Raw genomic sequence first — 15,143 nt, forward strand, 5'->3', positions numbered from 1 at the left:
GCCCACCAGGTTGTGTTTGCACATCCGTCACAGTTCACAGGTCACCAGGAGCAGCCATGTCGTTGGTTTAGAAATATTGTAGTTAAAGAAGGAGACGAAAAGCTCGCAATTTGCAATTCTTGTAAGGCCGAAATTAGTCGGGGTGGAACCACATCCAAAACCTTTAATACTACAAACCTCATTCGCCATTTAAGAAACCACCATGCTGCTGAATATGCAACATTTGAAGAGAACAATCAAGCTAAGGCTAAAGCAAAAGCCAGCGGAAGGAAAGAGTCAATCAGTGGCCTGCTGTTAGCTCTTATGACGAATGAAAAAAACAAAACTACTACGAGGAAACTTGTGGAGTTCATAGCATTGGATGATCAGCTATTTTCTGTTGTTGAGGACCAGGGTTTCAGAATTGATGCAGCATTTGAGCCCACAATATAATATGCCGAGTCGAAGATATTTCTCAGACATTGCATTACCAGAGTTGTTCGGCCAAGTTTCGAGGCACACCCGCAGCTTACTAAACACCAATGTGAAGACACTCAGCTTTACAACAGACATCTGGACTTCTGATGCAAGTTTAATGTCCATGTTGAGTCTTACTGCACAATGGATTGATGAACAGTTCGAACGTCACCAAGTACTCTTACGCTGTAAAGAAATGTTGGGGTCTCACACAGCTGCCAATTTATCCGCCAAGTTTAAGGCCACGTTGGATCATTGGGAAATCGATCATACAAGAGTTCACGTTTTACGGGACAACGCTCGTAATATGAGCAAAGCACTGGATGATGCTAACTTGAAAAGTTTACCCTGCATAGCACACACACTGCAGTGTGTTGTAAACGAGGGACAGCTTGCGCAGCATCACAGACATTGTTGCAACGGGGAGGAGAATTGTTGCACATTTTAAGCATTCATCGCTTGCCTATTCCCGACTCCATGACATACAAACACAGTTAGGTGAGCCCAGGAAGCAGTCGCAACAAGATGTTTCAACGAGGTGGAAAAGCACCGTCTACATGCTGCAATCGCTGTTGGAGCAAAGACGTGCTATTGGCCTGTATGCCACTGAGCACGAGTTACCAGCCACACACCAGTGGGAGGTAATGGACAATGTGCTGACCATCCTCGAACCTTTTGAGGAACTCACAAAGGAGATCAGCTCGTCAACAGCTACAGCAGCAGATGTCATCCCAGCCGTCACTGCACTCAAGCGGCTTCTGGAAAGGCAATCAAGCACGGACCATGGTATGGATACAGCCAAAGCAACTCTGCTGGATGCTGTTGTGAGAAGATACAGCAACATTGAGCATGAACTCCTTTACAGTTTGGCCACTATTCTTGATCCAAGGCAAGTAGCTATGAATATTCTATTTTCTACCCATAATTACTTTTAGCCTACTTAAATTAAAAATGAAAAGTACTTGATTGAATACATTTCTTTATTTACATAAAAATCATACATTCGATCATGTATACAAACCTCTGTCATTAACCTATCTTTTTTCGTTTATGCAACTCTAGGTACAAGAATTGCTACTTCTCAGCAGAGGTGAAGGACGAAGTGAAACTGCTCCTTTTGGCCAAACTTGCAGAGGGGAAGACCAGATGTACACCTGTGGATGAGAAGCCTGTTGCAGGAACATCCTCTGAATTGGAGCCTTCTGACATAGATGTACCTGTAGCCAAAAGGTGTAGTCTACTGCTTGCAGTACATGATGAAATCTTGAAGGAGAGCATGAATAAGGACCAACAGCTGGCCAGTCCTTCAGCTATACAGGTACAGAACTACCTATCTGAAGTTCCTATCAGAAGGAGCCAGGACCCATTGGCCTACTGGAGGCTCAATGAAAATCGTTTCCCTCATCTTGCTCTTCTTGCCCGAACCCATCTCTCTGCCCCATGCACAAGCATTGAAAGTGAACGCCTGTTTAGCTTGGCTGGACATGTAGTAGATGAGAAAAGAAGTCGCCTGAGTGGTGAAAAAGCAGAAATGCTTTTATTCATCAAGAAAAACGTGCCACTAATGCTCAAGTGACTTCAATGAGTCTGTGAGATCAAAGCTGACCTCTGATAATGTTATTATTATTACTGTTACATCCCCAAGGCAGTCTAGGGGTTTTGGAGGGGGGCTGTAACAATAGATAAACAAGGAAAAATTAAGAGACAAAAACCAGGAGGGTAAAATTAAAGGGTTTATTCTTTAAGGAGGATCCAGAGAAATCTCAAAGATGAAAATGAGAACCTACAAGAAAAGAAAAGGGAGAATAACAATGAAAACCAGGGTTTCTAGTAGACAAAATCCTCATTCACAGCACCACAAAGCTGCAGCACACATGCTGCCCAATTGGCCAAGAGGCACTGAAAGTCAGTTTCCCAGCTAGTCTTATACTCTGCTCATCAAGAGGCAGAGTGAAACCAGCTGGGCCTGCTTAACCCGCCTGAGCTCAGCAGCAACCTGAACTGGGGGTAAATCCCACATACAGCCACCACTGCATGTAACAATTACCCATTGACTTTTTGATATATTACACATGCTGTACTTTATTTTTTATTGAATGTTTGACTTTTAGAAGCTTTAGTATTGTAAGCGTTTGCAGGTTATTGTTTAAATGGTTTCTACATTCAAATGGACACTGCATTTGGGGATTTTTAAAAAGTTGTTAGTATGTTCTCAAAGGACTTTGAACCTTGTGATTTTGTAAAAGCAAAATACTGCTGTGCACTTTATTTTTTGGCTTAAAACAGATCTCTAATCTGATCTGTTGTTGAAGTTTTGTTTTTTGAAATGTAAAAAATAGAAAGACTAATGTAGTAGTCTAAGTTTGTTTTATTTAGAAGTTTGCACAAAAAATCTCTAAACTTTATTTCTATGTCAGAGCTCTACCTCATGGGCAGTTAAAACAAGTTTATATTGCTTCAGGGGTGTTGTTCAAGGGTATGTTTTTCAATAAAATAAGATTGGAACATTGAAAGTGAATTGTGATCTTGTAACACAATGTTGGTTATAAAAATAAAAAAAAAATGTAATCAGTATCGGCCAAAATCGGAATCGGCAGGTCAGACTTTTTAAAGATCGGAAATCGGCCAGAAAACTGCAATCGGTGCAACCCTAAATAAAATCATGTAGTTCAACTCTTGGAATGGAAATTTTAAAATAGAGATTTTTATGATGTTTTAATTTTGGTGAGATGAACCAATATATAGATCATATGACTTATATTGAAAGAGTTTTGCAATGCTATAACTAGGTTTGTTCATTGTAAACGCAGTGAATCAATGATTCACTGCGTTTACAATGATTCTGTATCTGATGAAATACAGATCAAACAAATCCCATCTTCAAGCTCTATTCACTTCACTCTACTAGAGCGGTAGAGAGGGGCTCTGCTTCCCCTTTCAAGAATTTTGTCAGATAAACTTTTGTAGTTTTATTTGCTGACATAGTGATGGATGGTTGTTATCTAAATCACGCTGCTGAGCTAATAGTCCTGATGTTGAAGTGTTGGTATCCCGGGGTTATGTGTCTGGCAGAAAATTAGATTGCATTGTTACGAGTCTTGCTTGCAATTGATGTCCAATCCTGAAACTAACTTCTAATTAATGTTTGCTGAATACCTTGATCAGAGCTCAGATGGAAACATTGTGCCAGGACTGTGAGTTGCAAATCTGTTCATCTGATTATTTCATTTGCAGCAAACAGAACTCCTGGCAAGTCATAATGTACATATTTTAAACACATACATAAGACAAGCATTTAAGCTTTCAAAAATATAACTAAGTTAACACAGATTCAATACAGATACATACAGATTCAATGTTCCTAAATAAATAAAAGGAAACTATGTACTCTGAGTGCATCAGAATTCATTCGTTCCGATGTAGTTTTAATCTGTCATGAAAAGAGTGCTGACCCAGAGTCCCTCCTTCAGTGTTCAAACCAAAGAACTGAACACAACAGCATGGTACATAGACGCTACAATCACAACCACATATTGTAGGAAAGGCTCTTGAGGTTTGCCAGTGAGGCCTAATACATTGCCAGAAATGTATTCGTCTTTTTGTACTCACACTAAATTTAGAACATATGGGGGAGGAAATCGCTGTAGAAGACTGAGGTTGTTTCCAGCTGTATATGTCTTAAAACCCTCCTCTTATATTTTATGTAAGACCGAGTAAAAATTCAGTATAAACAACAAAATATTGTAAATTTTTACAGATTCTTATCTTTGTTATTTTAAGAAGTAACTCATGCATCAACAAAATGTGACACCTATTATCTGGTTTTAAGAAAGGATAACAAATATTTGCAGATTTTTCACCTGAAATCACCAGCTACTGACTGAGTCACCCTGAGATGGCGAAGGTGTAAGTAACTTTCATCCATCAGTTTTTCTATGACAAGTGAACTGAATCCAGTAGACTAACTGTCTGACTCTGTTGCATTCAATCATTCTTTTTATTCTATTGTGTCACAAAACCAACGTACTTGTCTAGAAATTATTTTAATCATAATTTGGAAATCAAATATCATACAATGCCTTGCAAAAACATTTGTGATCCTTGAAGTTTTTAACTAATGTTACAAAGTCAAACATAAATTCATTTTATCAGGATTTTATACAACAGACTAACATGAAGTGGTTCATTATTCTGAAGTGAGAAGCAAATTTACACAATTGGTTGCACTGTATTTTATCTAAGACTAAACAAGATGTTAACATAATCTGTAGAAACACAGACATTTTTGTTTGCTAAATGCCACACAAATCAAAGACAGAATTTTTTATTCTTTCTGTCAATGTCAGAGTGTTACAGGCAAAGATGGATGGAAGTACAATGCCTACAAGCAACTTACAAAAGCCTCAACTTTGACTTCATGGTTTAGTAAGATTTACCTTTCTTACATTTGTAAAAAAAAAAAATAGAAAGGCTATATTGTATACAGTGAGGGATAAAATGTAATGTTGTCCCAGATATTTAAATATCTGTGGTCAACAGTCATTCTTTTCTGAAATTTTCTGAAATCTCAAACTGTATGCAGTTTGATAATTATACCCTCAAAAATAAATTCCTATATATGCATTTCAATATTTTATTTAGGAGTATCAGAGTACAAGGAGCTTTTTATTTGAAAACAGTTTACACCACCATGTAACCTTCAGCTTCACAATCACGCACAATCAATCTGTTTTATAAAGTCCCAGTGTTGTTGTGGGCAAAATAATAAGGCAAAATGTAAAGACGTTCAAAAGATGGAAATGCTTCAGTAAGACACAGTTCATTAAAATCCCATTGCATCAAACATAATCTTAAAATTGCTGTGCAGTCCATTTATTAATGCTGATGAGAAACTTCAGTATGCGTGGCTATAAGAGTATGATTGCTTCTCAGTATGTGCATGCTGACCCTATGTAATGTGACAAGAGCCACTCAACTAAATAATGAGGTTTCTTTGGTGTGCTCTTTCCCTAATAACAGTCGAGCAGCCTGCTGTATAAATTGCAAGCTTCTTCCCACTCCAGCCCCAGATTGAGGTAATTATTCTTCTGACGTAGCAGGTGGAATGACAGCTAAAGCTCATATCTGCTGGAACGAGCACAACTGAATCAACACACTGCATCAGCACATACGATTGCAATTCCAACTTGACATTAGAAGTAAAAACATTTTATCAAAAACAGACACTTTGGAACATGCAGAGAGAAATAAGTTTTCTCTTCGGTTCCATTAAATCTGATTGTAAAAAATGATTTTACAGAACAGATGGTAGCACATCAGTCTACCAGTGGCTCATGATCATAGATGAGACGTCTAGAGAGGCAACCCAGCATGGATAAAATAGAAAGCAATGAAGTGATTAAGGCGAATGAAAAGGAAAGAGTTCATTTGTTCAGTGACACTCTGAAAAATCTATTCAGCTACAAATCGACGCAAGAAGAAAAGGACTCTGGTCTTTCCTGCTCAGAGAAATGTGACACAAATATTTCTGGTATCTTTCAATCAGGAAGGAAACTCTGCCCTTGCATAATTAACCACAAAATGTTTGATGCTATCACAGTTTAAAATTCTGGCAAGGAATGTAAGATGGAACAGAATGTGTTGTTTGTGTTCATCATAAATATACAGTACAACGTGTACAAACTTGTTACACAAAATAATCAATTTGACCAATTACACGAGATTTTTATGGCTAAAGAAAAATAAACGCAACTGCCTCATATCATAATAAATTACCATTTTAACAACCGACTTCTTAAAAGTTTCAGTTTTTGCTTATCTGATGGCTTTGATAGCATCAGAATTACATGACTACATTTTCCCAGGCGTAATTAAAAATACACCGCAGCTCTGAGACTGATCTTTTTATCGCCTTTTTTGGTGCTGGAGGAAACAGCTTGAAATGATAGAGTTCAAGAGTTTTGCGCAGGGAAAGTTTTCTAAATGAAAGCTCTGTGCAGCTGAATATAATTTCTGTGTCTCTTAATTGTATTTTGCAGCAATAACGAGTTGTGTCCAACATCTTCCCAAAATCCTTTTCTGTCCCAATTCAAACATTTTCAGCCAAATCTTGGTCTTATTTTGGAAAGCATGGTGTGTAAGAACGTACTAAATCCAAAATAAAGCAAAAACTTTTACATGAACAAAATGAACCACGACTTTTTTGTAGTTATAGTTTAAATATTACCCAGTCTATTAATCTATTTCTCTCTATCTCCTACTCACTCTTAAATGCCTCTGTTGCTCTTACAGCTATTAGAGATTCTCTAAAATGACAATTCAAAGGATAACATGGTTTGATCAGTGTCCTGTTTTCTCATTGCCAACATTTCCTCCTCTCTACAGAAATAACCCATTCTGTCGGACCTGCTTTACAATAAATGACTTCCCAAGGATCATCCCCTTATAATGCCATCAATCCTCCCATCCATGACTACAATCAATAGCTGTTTTTTTTTCATCTGTGACATTAAATAAGTACTTTCTATGAGGTAAAGGAAATCCCTCCTAATTGAATGGTGGCTTATGAAGAATTTATGCTTAACTACCAAAAATAAATCTTGCATAACCTTTCAAATAACAAGCAGCAGGGATTACTGGAGCACATGTGTGCCCAGATAAGTGCAGCTACTTGAATAATGAGAAAGTAACTGAAGAATAGTGGTGATTACTCACAATGTTTTCACACATATATTGAAAATACTTTTGAAGAAATTTTGAAGTAATAATGGCGAATGGTTAATTTGAATTAATAGACATTCTTTAAGATAATAGATTTCGCACTATATTGACAGTATTGGCTTTAAAATTGATAGATTAGATAGATTCCTCTGGTATAATAGCAGCGACTGCAATAAGGTGGTTTAAGCTAATCATCAATAATAAGTTGTTTTAAAATAAATTAAAAAATAACTGGATTGTGGTTTATTTATTTATTTATTTTTGTCTATTAAAATAATTGTAGACTTTCAAACAGCCTTTTTGAGGTTTGGACATGTCCAGATGTGACTGTTTGGTACACTGTTGCTCCATTAGTAAGAGGAAGCTTAACCTCATAAACTATGGCTTCAGTTTATGCATGTTCAATATGCATTTGATGAAAAACTGAACTATATCCACAGTAAGTGGTTTGTCCTCTGCTAGTTACCAACAGATGAGAAACCAAGTGTTTAAAGCAACCACCAAGAACTCTATCGGTGTGGTCGTTTTACTATTCTTACCCAATTTGTGCTGCTTGGTCTGCAAATAATCACCAGAAAAACCTTGTATTTTGGTTTCTTAAAGTTATCATCTTCTCTCACTAATTGGATGTATCATGACTCACCTATTAAGTAATAATGGAGACTATAACCAATGATTATAGTAAAGGTAGAACTTTAATTACACATTAGATTTTTTTTAATTATTTCATTTATCCACTTAGTAAAAAAATTACATTTAACTGTGTAATTTGACAAGAGAACTTTAGTGACTTGCTTGACAAATCACTCATATTATTATGGTAATCCTTTGTACCATAATCCTTCATAATCTTACCTCAGCTGCCCTCCGTGTGTAACTCTATGAGAACTACCCTTCCATACTTGGAATATGAACCCAGTTCTGGTTTCCTTCTACCAGCTGTTACAGGACTTATCCTCCCAGTTGTGCCAGATGAGCTCAGGTTTATGGCTAAAACTGAGTTATACACATATAAGATGAGAATATGAGGTATCAATGACTCCATGAATACAACATTAATAAAGTCAACCAAGAACAGTCATAACATCATATGACTGAACGAAAACCTGCATTACATTCTTCTCAGTTGTGTTACAAAAAACTTTCCAATCAGACTGAAGAGGATGTCTAAACAAATTTGCCTTCCATTAAATAGAAACCAATGCCTAAAACACATCCTTGAGCCACTGGCACATGACAACTACACAACAGATCCATGCTCCATAAATAATGAAGAGGGAAAATGTTCCACTGTGAAAGAAAGATTGAGGCGGAGGTGGTGGGATCAGAAATGTAAACAATTTAAGTGCGTAAGGGGAAATATGAAATACAAAACAGACCAGTACACTAAAAGCCAAAATAGAAAAAAACAGCTTAAATCCATTGATAGTTGGGAGTGTCAATGGAGCAAGATGATGGTTTGCTATGAATAAAAACTGCTTAAATATACCGTACATCAATAAGAATTACAGCGTCTCTTTCACACACAAACCAGATCAGATCATCATCTCTGAATATGGTGACAAGCTCAGCTGGGAGCATCAAGTGTTACTGACACTGCAGAAAGACAAGCTGTTCACCCGCTGCCAACCAAAGCTGTCAACCAAAAAAAAAAAAAAAACTGTCTGCAATCACATTGACAAAGCTCTCAAACTGATCTGGGACCAGGTCTGAAAAAACCTCTGCCTATACTTCTGGAACATTTTGAACTCAGTCTGCTGACTCAGTAGCTCCACAACAGAAAAGACAGCTGATGTGTTTCTTTGTCTTTTATGCATCACAACTGTCCATAGTATGTACTGTATATTTTTCAAGTTGACATGCAATAAAATAGGATTTATTTATTTTTTCTTTTTTTGTATTTTTTAAATAACCCCTGCCAATTTTTTTCCCTGTTCTCTAACGTAAACAAAACAGTTGCTGATGTCCTCTAATTGAATCATTAAATAAATCAGCAACCTCTCTCTCAAAATGTTCCCTATCAATGCTTACCAATGATAACTAGCAAGAGCAGCAAAGACCTTTTTTTTCATAGTAATCTACAAGCAGACTCAGATCAACAAAGTGCATTTACACTTTTTACACCATAGGGTGCAAGTTTGTTAGGTCTCCTAATATAGCATTTCTCCTAATTTTCTCCTTCTTATAGTATAAATTACCATGCAAATGTTCACCTAAAGAAGCCAAATCTGATCTTCAGAATTCATTATCAATACCCTTGTCCTTGGTAGACATTGTGTTCTGCGTTGATTCCCAAGTTCAATGATCCAAACACAACTACACCAGTCTGGCAATTTCAGCTGGGTTCTTGGCTGTCTTGTGTTAGTTTTACTTTTTCACGCTTTCTTTTTCATATTTCTCAGTTTTGTTAATGGGAATTGATATACCTATTGTCAGCTACAAGCCGAAGCACACACTAAAAGCAAAAACAATTTTAAAAACCTTCATTTATGCTTTTTAAATTATTTTCTCTGTACAGGGTAAGGGAAAATTTACAACAAAAATACTGTGCAGTTATTTTAAAATAGCACAGTCATATTCAAAGACTGTGCTAAGTGGGATCAAACACCCTTTTAAAATCATACTCCAACTTTTTTTTTTTCCATTTTTTTCTCCGAAGAGTTTTTGCGGCGCTAGTGGCTCGTATTTTTTTCTACAGTAGGCAGACAGAAAGGAGGGTGAGGAGAGGGGGGAAGACATGCGGCAAAGGTCGTCGGGACCGGGAGTCAAACCCGCGACGTCCGTGTCGAGGACTAAGGCCTCCAAATGTGGGGCGTGCTAACCCCCTGCGCCACCACAGCACGCCCCATACTCCAACTTTAAAAGAAAATATCATATTATATTGGAGATATTAATCTTTTCCTCAGTAGTTAAATGGTTTGGCACAAGGAAAGTGATGGTTGTCATTAGTCACACCCCATTTAGCAACTTCAACAACACCGTTCTGGAAATGAGTGACAAGTCATTGCTGCTCGCGAGACCTGAAAGCCCCAGATAGTACCAGCCTCCAGAATCGTGACGCAGAAATGCAGATCTAGGTGGTTGCCTCAGCCAAATCTGCCATTATGCTGAGGCACAGCATAAATACAGTATTTACATGACTAATTTACATCTGAATTCTCCTACATCATCGTTTTTAATGCGGTACAAGATTTATGTGTGATGAGGGTGATGAATATAGGTAACTTATTCTGAAACACAGCATCACTCAGGTAATTGAAGCACCAAGACAATAGGGCTTAGAATTATGTGTTTTGCATAAAATCTTCATCCTCCACCTGTGAGTTTAGAAATAGTACATAACCGTTGATGCTACCATTTTCTGAGCATTCAAGTTTACTTGTTTTTCCACAAAAATTAATGGAATTCAAATCCAGCAGCCAGGCAGCAACAGTCCACAAGTGTAACTAAACAATCCCATCTGCAAAGACAGAGTGCCTTTTCCTCTCCAGTTTCCCCTCAGCAGATAGTTACACCTGCTAAATGCTGCAAGTGCTGCAGCGACACTTGAACTCTGGTCTGCTTTTTGGCAGCTAAGCAGTCATATATTTCAAATTCTTTTGAAATTATTCAGCTCATTTCACAAGCCCAGCATAGAAGATAAGTAATAAGCAAAGTGCGATGTTGACTTTTCGTATTCAATGATGAAGAAAAGCCTATAATACACACTGTGTGGATAATGTATCTTTAAGAATGTGCAATTTTCATGAGAAAGATACTGATTCAGCAACCCCTTAGGAAAAAAAGAGTCCCCATAAATCCTTGTTCTTAGATCTGTTCCTGATGTTAAAAACACATTAGCCAGTCCTAGGAGAATTCAACAGTGTGCATTATGCATGCACTGTATACGAGTGAGTATGCATTCAGAACAGGCAGAATTACGTATTTCAGACCCAAGATGATGGATTTCTGGCTCTCACAGTCTGTAGACATACAGTACACACATATATTGAGATTTTGAGGAGTAATGTGAGTTGATATTTAAAATTGATGAAAACTGCTTCTCCAGTAGATGGATGCCTTGTAACTTATCTAATGCCAGTCTGATGAGCAAACACAAATAGGCACATATCTTCTTATTAGACCATTCCTCTTCACCCCCTGCAGCTATCTTCTCTATTTTTACCTGCTGTAGTCTTTCCTCTTCTCTCTCATCCTCTCTATTCTCATGACATTTCTGCTGCTCTGCCTCAGTCCTGCTCTCACATCTCATCTTTCATCCTCCTTTATCTTTTGTCTTCCTATCCCCGGTCACACAAGTAATGTTTTTCTCTCTTTCTGGGCACGTTCAACACCAAAACCCTAGAAGCAGGGATTTAGGTCTCACATTAACAATCTACCAATAATGGCTTCTCAAAATAGAAGTGCAAGTTGCAGGGCATGGTTCTGCACTTTACTAAATTCAAAACCAAACAAATCCCATACTTATTTGGTGGCTCCCTGTTTTAAGTCAGCACATGCTCACCTCTTCCTCCCTCCCTTGCCAGAGTCTGGCCAGTCTCATGTCACAGCCAGCCAGCTCAGGTTCCACACTCGGCGGAAACTGGACACGACACACCCACTGCACCTCCATCCTGCCATCCCAGCCACAAAAAAACAAACAAACACCAACACCTGTGCCTAAGGGTAATGTGTTCTGTAAGCAATAAGTCCTAGCAAAGATCAGGTATATGTAAAGTTTGTATGGAAATCTGCATGCAAATAGGTGAACATGACAAAGGAATGGAAACGTTGGACTTATGCTAAATTCTTTTATCCCAAATTATAAAATGAAACCTTCCTGGAACAAGCAAATGCAACAATGCAACAATACCAGCGTATCTTAACAAGTAGATCTATACCATTTTACATCAGCCTGTCTAAAAGAGCCTCCTATAAGAAAAAAAAAAAAAAAGCAGCAGGAAGACACTCCAAACATTATTTTGTATGCATGAATGAATACCTACAGTAAGGCTTCGTCCAACAGCAGATAGAGGCAGAGCTAACATCCAGAGGCTGAACACGCTCCAGCGTACAACTGCAGCTTCTGCTGGATTACTCTCCTGTATGAGAGAGGCTCCCACACAAACACTAACTCACTCCGCACCTCGCGCATGCATGCAGCAAAGGCCAACCAGCTGTGAGGTTCTTGGTTACCCCACAGACAGTCACTCACAACTCTGCACACTGCTCTCTCTCTCTCTCTCTCCATCTAGCTGTCACTCAAGCACTAAACTCTGTGGCAATTCTGACTGTAGCCTGACTGCTTTACTGAAAAATGCTAACATTTTTTCAATTGACTTATAAGAGAACATCCAGAATACTAATGCTACAAGCAGTGTTTTCTTTAAAATGTTTTTGATAAGCTTCATTAGAACACTTTCACTTAGCTATGCTTTACATATCTTCCCTATAGCACACAATATAGCTGCATACAATGTTTTCATGTGTCTCTCTTTTACAAGCTGCAATTAATGCTGTTTTGATTATTTTTTTTTTGTCTTGTGATGATTTACTCATCTTTGCAGGTGTTTTAGAAAAGTTAAAGCTCATGCCTATAAGAGTTGTCTTTTTTTTACCCACTCAGCTGCTTATAACTGCTCTCTGAAAGTAATATACTGGAGTCTGGTGACATTCATCATTCACTGTCTAACACCCCTACAAATCAAACTCAGTTAATCTCAAGGAGTTAATGAAACGCCTACAGAGGTGTTCAGTTTAGTCAAAAATCATTACTGCATCAGTAGATACTGTACAGTGTCAACAGGACCTTCTTAGTGTGAAACACTTGCATCAGTAACAATAAGTTGTGTACAAATAAAAACAAAATAAACAAAGAGAAATGCTGAAAATGTAAAAGAAGAGATCAACTTGAGTGAGCAGCGGCCAGCAGCACATGGTGTTTTAAGCACATTAACTTCTTCTGACTATTTTGTTTCTTTTATCAAAGTTAAATTTCAGAAGGTATGTAGCATTGTTTTCTACCTTACTACATTTTCCCTAATCTTTCTGTTCTAATGGCACTGCAGCAGCAGGTATAGAGGTCAAAAACATGAAAAATGTGTAACAGGGGCTAGAGCTGAAGGAATAAAAACACCCCTGTGTACAAGTAGCGTGCGCTAGTTGGGTAATGGTTAGGACCTGCAGTAATATTTCACTATCACATTGATGTATGACCTCACCTTCACCCTACCTGCAGCAAATCATTATGTTTTCATACCTTGATGCTCAAAATAGTTTAGTTTTCTAACATAATAAACACTTTCTATTACAATACGACATTTTTTCTCAATAACTTCACTTTTTCCACATTTACATAAACACACATTGGCATAAATCATAATATTTTTCATACTTCTAACCAGCCCATGACTAGAGTCAACCCATATATTAAAAACTAACATGCATATATGAATATTAATAGAGTTAAGTGATATGGTAAAGAGGGATAAAAACAAAAAAAAGCAAATCTAAATAAACATCTCAAACATGGTTGCAGATCAGGGAAATCAATATCTTGCAGCTTTCCGCTCCCTTTACATTCGAAAAGCAAAAAGCCAGACACCAAACCAGACAGGGGGACACAACAACAGGGAGGTGCCACTTGGCTTCTTGGCACTGTCAGCTGTGCAGTTTGTGGGTGTGCGTATATGTGCATGTATGTGGGAGAGAGTGTGCTTGTTCTTGTATTACAGTAGAGTCAGGTCCCAGGACACGACAGCTGTCCCTTTCATGTCTGCTGTTGTGTTAGTCTTGATCAGCGCTGTGTCAGTCAGCAGGTCTTATGACTACAGTTGCTGAGTTCAAATCAACATACATCCACACAACGAGTGGCAGGGCAGAGAAAAAAGCCTTACTGGAAATGTTTATAATGCTGTGTTGCATGCCATAGCATGGTATTTCACTTAACTCACAGTCAATGTAAAACAATTGGATTTGATAAAGTGTAAGATGAAGGAAAAATGTTTAGTTTTAGAAATGTGTTTTCATGTGTTTCAGCACTGAGAGTTCATTTACAGAAAGAGGCTCTTGCATTAACTATACTGTAGTTAATCTAGCTATAGCTGCACCGAACATAACATTGTCAGAGAACATTTTTTTTATTTTTGGCCCACAAGCACATTCTTTTGTTGTTGTGATAAAAAATAACAATGATGATACCTCATATTTATCAGGGTGAAATAGTCGCACAGCATGTGTTATAAATGATATGGTTAGTTAGAATTAGAAAAAACAATGTAAACATCAAAAAAGATTCTTTTAGGACTAATTTTCAACTTTCAAGTCATGTTAATATATATTAACCCAAGTTCATTCAGGCTGTGAGAAAGTGATATTTTCTCAGAAGAAAACAGAACAGACAAAGCAAAAGACCTCTGTTCTCTTCATTTGAGCTTTCAACATCTGTATAATGGGTGGCAGATTTAGAATTAGAAACGACATTCTCTACAATATGTAGCTGAAGGTTGCTAAAAAGGTCAAAGTGTTACAAAAACTGGTTACTGGCTAAAGATTCTGGTAGGTTGATTTCTAAAATGCGGCTTATATCCTTGATTACTGGCTGAGCATTAATACTCCACTGGTGAAATGTACACAAATGCAGTGGACACACAAATATCTAACTGGAACACATTACTCTGAAAGGCAAGCAGAATTGTACAGCAAAATGACATTTCTTTTATTCAGTTAAATATTTAATATTTAACTTAATATTTAGTTGATATGTATATCAAAATATTGTTTATTTTTAAACCAAAATAAGAAATTTCTGGCGTACACGCAATCAAACCAAATATTCAAAGACAAATGTGCATGCTCTACATCCATCCTTGTTTAAATCTCCTATGTTGGAATGCTTGTATCTCCAAACCCTGCAGTGTGTACCATCTGTTTCCTCATAACTCATCACACGTCACAGCGCATGCACAACAAAGACATGCGCTCAAACA

General features: G+C 37.6%; 1 protein-coding gene across 5 annotated transcripts in view; it reads right to left on the reverse strand.

The window, feature by feature from the left end:
• Positions 1-15,143, reverse strand: part of mctp1a (multiple C2 domains, transmembrane 1a) — a 170,233-nt gene that overhangs the window by 130,656 nt on the left and 24,434 nt on the right. The window contains exon 1 of one of the 5 annotated variants that reach the window (XM_032577458.1): positions 12,162-12,284. The exons of the other annotated variants lie outside the window; for them this stretch is intronic. Within the exon in view, the coding sequence (XP_032433349.1) occupies positions 12,162-12,203 (42 nt within the window). The 5' untranslated portion in view covers positions 12,204-12,284. Of the gene's footprint in view, positions 1-12,161; positions 12,285-15,143 lie in introns of those variants that run through there. 5 annotated transcript variants of the gene reach the window in all.

The sequence above is a fragment of the Xiphophorus hellerii genome, chromosome 12, assembly GCF_003331165.1.
Source record: "Xiphophorus hellerii strain 12219 chromosome 12, Xiphophorus_hellerii-4.1, whole genome shotgun sequence".
Taxonomy (NCBI): Eukaryota; Metazoa; Chordata; class Actinopteri; order Cyprinodontiformes; family Poeciliidae; genus Xiphophorus; species Xiphophorus hellerii.